Below are 10,538 nucleotides of genomic sequence, written 5' to 3'. Positions count from 1 at the left end.
ATGAGAATTATGAATCAGCTCCCAGAATGAATGAATCATTTGATGAAGTGCAAGCAAATTACTTTATTACTGCAATTACTGCCATTCAATTACTACATTTTGTAGTTAATCAATACCCTTTTTGCACTGAGTCGGCCACACTATCTCAAACAGATTGACAAATTGACAAATCTCAAATCAGATTTTTATTTAATTCAGTTAATTGAACATCCGCGCTCTATGATTTATCTGAGCTCTCGCCCTCAGGTTAGCAGGGTAGACTGAACAGGAAAAGGAGGGTGGGTGGCATTGATCCAGTCCATAGTCAGGTTGCCCGTGGGGAGGGTCTGTGGCAGGGGCAGGAGGAGGTGGACACTGGTCCCCACAGCCAGAACCACAACAGCAGCCAGCGCAGTGAGGCCCCTCCTGAGGACCAGCTGAGTGGTGGAGAGGGGCGTCCTGGGGTCCCCACCGGCCCCTGTCCCACCGCGGCCTTCTTGACCCTCTGCACTCACAGAGATGTAGCCGTTCACTGACTGGAGAGAGTGATAGTAGAGGTCAACGGTATTACTGGACTGCACATTATTACAGTTTGTGAGATCACATTGTAGGGAAAGCACTACTTATATAGAACTAATGATTTACAAAGGAATTGGACCAGTGTTCTTTGGATGTGAATTTATATTTGGCTTTGATGCAGTGTGGAAAAGCATACAAATAAAACAGGAATCTCAATTGATTGTTTGTGTGTTTTGTGCCAATAAAACAGATGTACTGTAAGCCACAAAGGATCATCACTGAGTACGTAAAGCAGGTCACTCACGGTTATGTGGTCGGTAGCATCAACGTCGGTAGAAGCATCACCGTCTACAGCGTCAGAATGGCCTTGTGTGCATTTCTGGCCTCGTTTCACAGCCTGTGTAACACAAGAGGACACAACACCTCAGCTGCCAGTTATTCTCTCATTCTCCTACAGATGCATCTTGGCAAGATAAACAGTGCAGGTATATACAGGTACATAGGACTAAACGTTGACAATCCCCCTATCAGCTGAGCTGAGGCTTCCTATAAGATGCATCAGAAACATACAGTACCTCCTGTGTCATTCTCTCCCAGTCAAACTTGAAGAGGATGACAATGATGTAGAAAGCGCATTGGCAACAAACAGCGACGAACAGACCCAGCCAAAAACCTGAGGAGGGAAATACAGTTGGTTTGTCCGTCCTTCTTGAAGTACACAGACGTTTTCACTCTGTGGGATGTAAACAAATTACTTTTACTCAACTACTGTACATAAGTCAAATTATTTTAGGTATTTTTTACTTAAAAAATGGTAAATGGTGCAATTATAAAGCGCTTTTATCCAAAGTGCTTTACAGTTTTGTTCCTCACATTCACCCACATTCACACACCGATGGCGGAGGTGACCATACGAGGTGCCGACCTGCACATCGGGAGCAATTAGGGGTTAAGTGTCTTGCTCAAGGACAACACGCTGCCTGGGAGGAGTGGGAATCGAACTGGGAACCTTCCGACTACCAGACGACCACTCTACCTCCTGAGTTTTAATTGATTGATTGATTGAAAACTTTATTAACAGATTGCAGAATGGGTACAGTACAGTACAGCTCAATACATACAATTGTTAAGGGGATGCAGACCAGAGAAAGACTTTCGTCTTGTTTACATCAGGGTCCCCCATTTTCAATTGAGCCACTGTCTACCCCTAAAATACTTATTTAGTATTTCCATTTAAGGTACTTAATACTTGTACTTCATTTCATTACACACAAATATCCTTACTGTTACTGTAACCACTATATTTATCTATAACACCTCCAGGTACTTATTACTTTTGATAAAATCGTCTCCATAGACATGTAATTAATTTACAAGATTCTTGAATTTCCTTTTATAAATAATATGCAGCCCTATCTTGTCTTGAGCCTTGATCACCAGTGACACCAACAAGACGAACAAGACTTCATACCTAAACCCCTCAGTTTAACCACAAAGGTGAAGGTGATGCACAGTGGAAGACCAATGCAATAGTAGCCAATGAGATTAGCTATAGCTGCAATCTTCTGTTGGCCCGTTCCCAGGATGATACCCACGCTCGTACACTAGGACGGAAAAAGACACATCTTTTACACAGAGACAAACAGATATACACAACAACTGAATTTATGCAAATATGTTTTTGCTCTGTGCATTAGCTCTGCACATTGAAAATAATCTATAATACTTACCACAATACCTTCAAAGAACTGAAGGAAGCAGTATGCATTCAACAGATGAGAAACCAGGTCTACAATCTGCCTGAAATAATGGAATTAAATTGATTAGACCCAAACTGCCCGCCAGTCTTTCTGATTATGTGTGTGTAGTTGAAGTAATGTGGATTTACCGCAAACTCACTCGTCAGCGGTAAAGATGTAGCCAATCACGGATTTAGTAGAGCCCAGAACAAGTCCTTGAATAACTGACATTACACCTATAGCAGTAGAGTTCATTGAGAAAAGAACATGTGAAATATGAGAGTAGAGGCATGGTAAATAATGCACATTGACATAATTATAAAAAAATGTATTTTAAAACCTAAAAAAAATGCTATATTGAATAGAAATTTGGAAACATGTTTTTTCCACCCAATAAACTGGCTACCTTTTATTTACCCTAATTGAGAACGGAAGGATCTATGAATATGCAAATTGGCCACAAACACCCATTCATTAATATGAACAGGAATGAAGCTTATATCCTTTCAAGACATGTCAATACATTTATTTAATTTTGCATTTATTTAAAAAAAAAATTACTTTATGGTGTTCTTGTTTTGTTCTTGACTTATTGTGATTATTGTTTCTTCTTGACTTGTTTAAAGAAGACGTGTCCGGCCCATGGGGACATTAACGTGTGTTGTCAGGCCTTACAAATAAATTTGATTTGATTTGAATACCTACCAATAGCTTTTTATGTATGCAGAAACTAAAGGGGTCATGTGACCACATACTGGACCATGATAGGTTTGACCTATTAGTGACATCATACATGCAATTCAGATTTCGAGGAAGCACAGAGAAGCTCTCCCTCTCCAGTGGAAGAATGGGAAAAGGGCTCTCTGGTTCAGCACAAATAACAATCTCCAAAAGGAGTTAACCATAACAAAAACAAGTTTTATAATTCGGAGAGCAAGAAATGAGAGCAATGACAAAGCGAGAAACCGGAAAGTGGTGTCCTTCAATCATAGACCAGCTTGTGTTTGTGTAGTGGTTCCAAAGGTCGAGGGCTTATTAACCACTATCCCACCTGTTACGACCCAAATACAGGCTACCTAGACCCAAGTACAGGGCGTTTCTAGTGTAACTGACCTGTGAGAATGAGGGCCACCTTGCCGGTAAGAACTGCCCCTGCAGTGTCCCCTGCCCCCAGTGCATTCCCCACACGGACACATACTGCAGCCTGCACACTAAAGGGGAACTATGGATTCACAATTTTGGGACAAGTATGGTAAAATAACAGATGGGTAAAGCATTCAGACATTCTAGATAGATGATCATCTCATCATAACATCAAACTACAACAGCAACATTACATCTTATTATGAGTCAAGCAGCTTGATCGATTTAAGGTGAATCGATACAAAAATGGATGTGTAAAACTTTGATTTGACAGTACCATGAAGTTTAAAAATGCTAGCATTGTGAGAGCATGTTGAGCTGCCAGGTCGACCTCGCCCAGCATTCCTGATCAAGGGAGACAGAGAGAGATCATTTTATGCTCACAATTCAAAGTATGATCATTATGTGATGGAAATCAACTAGACAATTCCAGCGAAATTGTGAAACTTTGTGCTGAATGCGACAGCGTTGGAACGATGTATGTGTGACAAATGATTCATGAGATATTCACGGTCGGTGTGTGACGTCTGGAAGTGCCCGATCTGAGTTTTTGCCACTAACAAAAGGTGTTCCGCAGGGTTCAATCTTGGGTCCCATCTTCTTTACTATTTATATGAATGATATTGTCTCTTCTTTGAATGGTTGTCAGGCCTATCTTTATGTTGATAACACTATTGTGTATTGCATTGCTAATTCTGTAAAACTGGCTATATGGAGAACCTGCAACTTTCCTTTCCTTTCCTTATTAATCTTAATCTGGTACTTCACGCAAAATCACATTTTCTTTGTAATCTGTAATCTACATACCTCTACTGTTAACAAATCAAACATTGAAAGGGTTACAAGTATCTTGGCATCAAGATACATTGATTTACATTTACATTTAAATACCTCTTCAGGAACCTTGTTGGCATTTTACAACAGAATATTGGCTATATACTGTATAGAAATTATGGGGGATAATCTGGGGATTATGGGGATGTAATTTACATGCTGACTCCTCCACACTGGGGCCCTTAGATTCTCTTTGCCACTCAGCTCTGAGGTTTATTTTCCGGTGATAGCTATAATATTCACCACTGTATTCTTCTATGATAAGGTCAGTTGGTCTTCTCTACACAATAATCACTGGGGTCTGTATATCTACAGTATATCCTGGTCGGAAATTACCATTATACATTACTTCTACAGTATGTTACATTGTAACCCTGGTCCACTTTTAACTCGCTCCAGTGACTGGCTGGTTCTTCTTCAAGTACCTCGTGCCAGGACTGATCTTGGAAAGGCTGCTTTTAGTTTTAGTGCAGCAGAATCTCTTGCAAAGTGACCTAAAACGTAATACTTTTATACCTCTTGGGCGGTTTAGGTTTACACTTAAATAACCATGTATGATGAATGAAAATGATGATGAATTGAAAATGGGGGACCCTGATGTAAACAAGACGAAAGTCTTTCTCTGGTCTGCATCCCCTTAACAATTGTATGTATTGAGCTTTGTACTGTACTGTACCCATTCTGCAATCTGTTAATAAAGTTTTAAATCAATCAATCAATCAACCATCCATTACCTTCCTGTAACAGTTTTAACAGATTTTGCTTGTTGATTTGTATGTTTGTATTTTTCCTCTGTGTAATCTCAGCATGAAACCGTCAAGAACTTCAACCATGGGACTCTGTAACTGTAAGTAAGCTAAACTAATAGCTTTGCATCCACTACAATTGGCAAGTATTTCATACAACTTAATGTCCAAAAATCCTAACTATCCCTTTAAGCTCTCACTGTCATATATTTGAGTGAAAGGAGAAGTACAACAACATTTTAAGACAAAGAAAATGTAATTTTCCATTATTTGGAATGCTCCATGGCAGAAGTCTATTTGTGTAGATGTATATGTTATTAGTATAGATTACCTGCAAGGAAGCCCCCAACCTCATAAATCCACCACTCAAAACAAACCATCATTGTACTGGGAATAGCCAGTTGCATGTAGGACCCCCACTCCTGTAGTGATTCTCCAGACCAGCCTGTAGGGGGAGACATAACCTTGTTTATTATGTAGATACAAACAGCTGGAGGGATGAACACAATTGTTGAAATCTCTCTGAAATAACTGTCCCTTCCTTACCGCCCCATGTTTTAACATGTAGTTTCTTCCACCACATGTAAGCAAACAGGAAAGCACAAAGGTAGATCAGAGACAGGCTGTTAGCTGCCGCAGATCCCCTGAAAATCAGGTACACACACACACACACACACACACACACACACACACACACACACACACACACACACACACACACACACACACACACACACACACACACACACACACACACACACACACACACACACACACACACACACACACACACACACACACACACACACACAGGTGTAAGTGTGTTGAATACTGCACTACAAAGGCAGACCGCAGTACCTATCTACATTTGTATGTATACCACTATATCTGTACCCCTCTATATACATAATATGTACAGTGTATGTACAGTATACCACTATATACCACTATATCTGTATATGAGTATGTATACCACTACAGTATATATGGACACCTCTACATGTGTATGTATACCACTATATCTGTATACATCTACATGTGTACTATGCCACTGTATCAATACTGCCCTACAAAGGCAAACACCAGTAACGTCAGAATTGCTATCATAATTGTTTTAAAAACGTACTGAGTATGTAGAATTGTATCCTTTGTGCCCACACCTACATAACTCCGAGGTCCATCCAGAAAATGAGAATGTAGTTGGTCGCCACGGTAGCTATTACTGCCAGGGCTGCCGTGTACATCTGAGGCAGTAGTATTCCCTGCATTACAGAAACACCAATCAATCACAATCTGATATCCCTTCCTTCCATGCAAAACACCAAAGTGGTATGATTAGATGCCACATCGTGTGGTTACAATGGTTGGGGTGGACACAGTGGTTTGGAATGGCATACAGCAGTGTACCTGGTTCTGCAGATAAGATGTCAGGAGCTGTTTCAGAAACATTGCCTGAAAGAGGGAGATTGAGGTTCAACATGAGGAAGCAGAGAAATGTTGAATGCATTTGAATGAGAAAAATGGTGTGTTTTCACCTTTCACCAGTTTGCTGATAAAAGGTATACATTACTGTAAATCACCCATGGAGCATAAATCCACTCTATCCACTCACATTGGTTGCATGATATATCACTGACAACATAATATCAAATTTAAACAAAAAGTGTAAATAGAAAAGGGATAACTCACTGGTACTGCAGGCAGGAAGGCTATAACGTACACTTGGGCTATTCTGAAAATCAAAATTAAGTAGTGGGTGTCCAATAAAGGTACATGTGTTCTGTTCCATAAGCTTATACAATAAATAAAACGCCCTCAGTAACATCTCAATTTTGTGTTCCATCACTGCTCAGAAACTCAGTTGTCTGGAGGAAATGACGACAGTCCAGATAATGTTTACTGTGTTTATATTTGCTGTTGTTGAATCTGCTCAGGGAATCTTCAGGAGGCAGATTGGAGTGGATGAATTTTTTCAGCTGAGTGGATTAAGGACACATGTTCAAAACCAATTGGCATACAAAGAAGCCCATTATCCTCATCCTGAGACAGGGACAGAGCCGTACGTCCTTCACTGGTGTCTGCTGGAGCCCTGCAGTTAGTTCAGAGGACGATGAAACCAACACTGAAAATATCCTTCAGTATCTGCATGGGCTGCAGACAGACTAGTACAAAGGGATGTGTTTGTGTGAATGCTGAAACGCTGCCCATGCATTAAAGACACACTGGATGAGTTCCATGCAATTAGTTACCTGGCCACCTCTGGGTGCTGATAGCAGTTAGTTATCTGGCCACCTCTGGGTCCTGGCCTAGAGCTAGCAGGAAGGCCTGGCTGTTGATGAGCAGTTAGTTATCTGGCCACCTCTGGGTCCTGGCCTAGAGCTAGCAGGATGGCCTGGCTGTTGATGAGCAGTTAGTTACCTGGCCACCTCTGGGTCCTGGCCTAGAGCTAGCAGGATGGCCTGGCTGTTGATGAGCAGTTAGTTACCTGGCCACCTCTGGGTCCTGGCCTAGAGCTAGCAGGATGGCCTGGCTGTTGATGAGCAGTTAGTTACCTGGCCACCTCTGGGTCCTGGCCTAGAGCTAGCAGGATGGCCTGGCTGTTGATGAGCAGACCCCAGCAGGGCAGACAGAACAGGAGCAGGATCAGGATGCTCCGCTGAAGGATCACTCCCACTCGCAGCATATTCTTACCACCAAACGTCTGCAGAGCAGCACACAGACACGGGGTGACAAGTAATTAAGTATTTCTTTTTTTACTAAAGTACTATACTGTAAGTACATTATACTTTTACTCCATTACATTTCAAAGGAAATATCATACTTTCTAGCTGCAACCAAGCAGGTAGTATGAGTATGCCTGTCTGTCTGTCTGTCTGTCTGTCTGTCTGTCTGTCTGTCTGTCTGTCTGTCTGTCTGTCTGTCTGTCTGTCTGTCTGTCTGTCTGTCTGTCTGTCTGTCTGTCTGTCTGTCTGTCTGTCAGTCAAAAAGGGTTTTTTATTCTCAAAATATTGACTTGATGTCTTGAAAGAATACTGTTATTCTTTCAAGACATCACGTCAATACCTACTCAGCTTTATGTGTATGCTGAAGCTAATGGTGTCAAGTTACCACATATTGGACTCTGATAGGTTCAACTTATTAGTGACATCACACATGCAATTCAGATTTCAGGGCGATCTCATTGCAGATTTTCACAATGTAAAAGGGGCACTCTGGTGACAAGTTTTGCACAATAACAAACTATACAGTCAAGGTCACCCACCCCACCTACCCAACCTCCTCCAATGTACAGTTTCTTCCCCCTCAAATGTATATACTCTCTTTTTTAGACCCTTTTTGTACCTATTTATTACTAAAAGTTGCACTACTTCATTTTTGCATTTTGTTTAGCATTTTGTACTTTAGTTTTGTATATTGCATATTTTGTATAGTGTTTGGTCTTTATTCTTTGCCTTTTTTACGGCATGAAGCACAATCTCAGGAGGGTCATGCAGAACCAAGCATTTCACTATAATGTCTTATATGTGACAAATAAAACAAAACTTGAACTAGGTCAGAAAGCAGTGGCAAGAGAGACATTATGTATCCTCACCTGAGATATCAGAGTATCACACGCCAGACCCAGACCAAACCCTGTTGCTGAGGTGGATATATTTATGGCCTAAAGGAAGAAAGAGAGACATTTACAACAAGTACGTCCGGACAGTGATGTCAGCAGTGAGACGCGGTGATTCAGCGTCGTATCTTATCCCCCATAACTCAGAGGTGCATTGCTGCATGTAGAAGACCACACTCACGGCAGAAGCTATTCCATAGCCAGCCAGCACTTCATTTCCCAGACGACCACAGAATATTGTGACGACGAACGGAAGCAGGTAATGGAGGATCCGAGCCATCAGCTAGGAAGACAATCACAAACAATGTCATAGATGATGCAATTATCAGCTGCCAGTCAATAAATAGAAAGTGACTGTAGATGCAATTAGCTGCTCTGATTTCCATGACAATAGATTATTGAGTTGAGTAATGGAGCCATAGCAGCTCGGTGCAAAGGACTTCACTGCCATAGAAAACCGTTGCCTGTCAAACAAAAGGTCAATTTTCTTCCAAGAAGCTTTTTCATTGATCTTTTATGATGTACATTAGGGGAGAGGACAACATTGCAATCTTTCATGGTTATTATGTTACTTTTTTTACTGTATGAAGCACAATTGAAGCACTAAATCAGATTTACAGCCATAACTGCCAACGGATTGGGCTTGAACCATTTTTGGCTGAGGACTCAGTGGCAGGGAGTACTGTAGCTCCAATTCACTTCACTGCATGTTCCTTGCTTCTATGCTACCTGAACAAAGGCCTGTGTTACAACCATCCCCCTGCTACTTTCGTCCCTGCTCTCCCATATAATTCACCCCATACCGAAGGCCCAGCAGGGTAGGTGGACGGTGCAGATCCTTACCAGAGGTCCCATCATTCTGAGGAGGTGGTAAAGCTCCTCTCTGTACGCCAGGGGAACTCTGCGACGCACCCACTGGCAGCAGAAGAGCTTGGTGCTGGATTCCTCCATGTGTCCTGGACTCAGTAAGAGCCTTGTTTCTCCACTGGTGCGTGCGTATGTCCACTCAGTGATGTACTCACTCTCCAGTGATGTGATCACATCTGCAGCGTCTGCACTACTGTGTGTGGTCAAGTCAAGTTCTCCAACACCTCAAAAGGTTACTAATTAATTCCCACAAGTTTAGTTTCACAAATGCATTCACAGAAATACCTAGAACAGGGAGGGGCAACTGGCGGCCCGCGGGCCGCATGCGGCCCTCACCGACACTCCATGCGGCCCCAGGCCAATATTTATTAAAAAAAATATATATATATATTAGGGCTGTCAGTTTATCACGTTAATTAGATTAATTAATTACACAGCAAATTATCGCGTTATGAAAATTTACTCAAAATTAATTACAATTATTTTTTTTTTAAATCTCATTCATTCCATAAGAAAATAGAATACACATTACAGACTTTTTTTTATATGGTCCATTTGCATGTTCTTGGTATCTGATTCTAGGGCCATCTATGTATTCCCAGTGTCAGAAATACCGTGTCTGTTACTAGGCTTGAGTAAATTGTAATGAACCAAATGAGAATATCAATAAAAAATGTTTTATCTTTGACTGAATAACACCATGCTCAAATTGACCAGACCTGAAAAATCTAAGCAAATTAATCAATGGAAGATGATTTGTAGATATAGTACTATGAGGGCAGACGTTCCACTCTACTGGTTAAAATTACTTACTCGTGAGTAGTACGTTCGTTGATAATGAAAAATTATGTACAGAGCCACTCAAGTGTAAAACAAAGATATCCAAATGGATGGTCCAAAGATGCACACTGACCTGGCTGAGAGAATTGCTGAATATACTGTATATAGATACACAAATGTTCTAGAAGGTTCGGTCATGACATCACCACAAATGTTCTAGAATGTTTGGCGCTGACATCACCACAAATGTTCTAGAATGTTCGATGTTCTAGAATGTGCGGCTATGACATCATCACAAATGTTCTAGAATGTTCG

The 10,538-nt window shown here is 41.2% G+C and overlaps 1 protein-coding gene across 1 annotated transcript; it reads right to left on the bottom strand.

Moving 5' to 3' along the window:
- Positions 1–242: 242 nt before the first annotated feature.
- Positions 243–9,527, bottom strand: LOC311225535 (multidrug and toxin extrusion protein 1-like; the record flags this gene model as incomplete). Its single annotated transcript, XM_084310867.1, has 17 exons — positions 243–515; positions 803–895; positions 1,074–1,171; positions 1,970–2,102; positions 2,229–2,298; positions 2,398–2,473; positions 3,351–3,459; positions 3,658–3,725; positions 5,292–5,405; positions 5,507–5,604; positions 6,125–6,222; positions 6,368–6,412; positions 6,650–6,692; positions 7,513–7,661; positions 8,553–8,621; positions 8,758–8,859; positions 9,420–9,527. The coding sequence occupies 17 exons, from the start codon at positions 9,525–9,527 to the stop codon at positions 243–245; spliced, it is 1,746 nt and encodes a 581-aa protein (XP_084166993.1).
- Between the last annotated feature and the right edge of the window lie 1,011 nt (positions 9,528–10,538).

This window comes from Notolepis coatsorum, assembly GCF_963971535.1.
Source record: "Notolepis coatsorum genome assembly, chromosome: 1".
Lineage (NCBI taxonomy): Eukaryota > Metazoa > Chordata > Actinopteri > Aulopiformes > Paralepididae > Notolepis > Notolepis coatsorum.
Note: the sequence above shows the minus strand (reverse complement) of the source record. Positions and strands in the feature narration are given on the sequence as shown.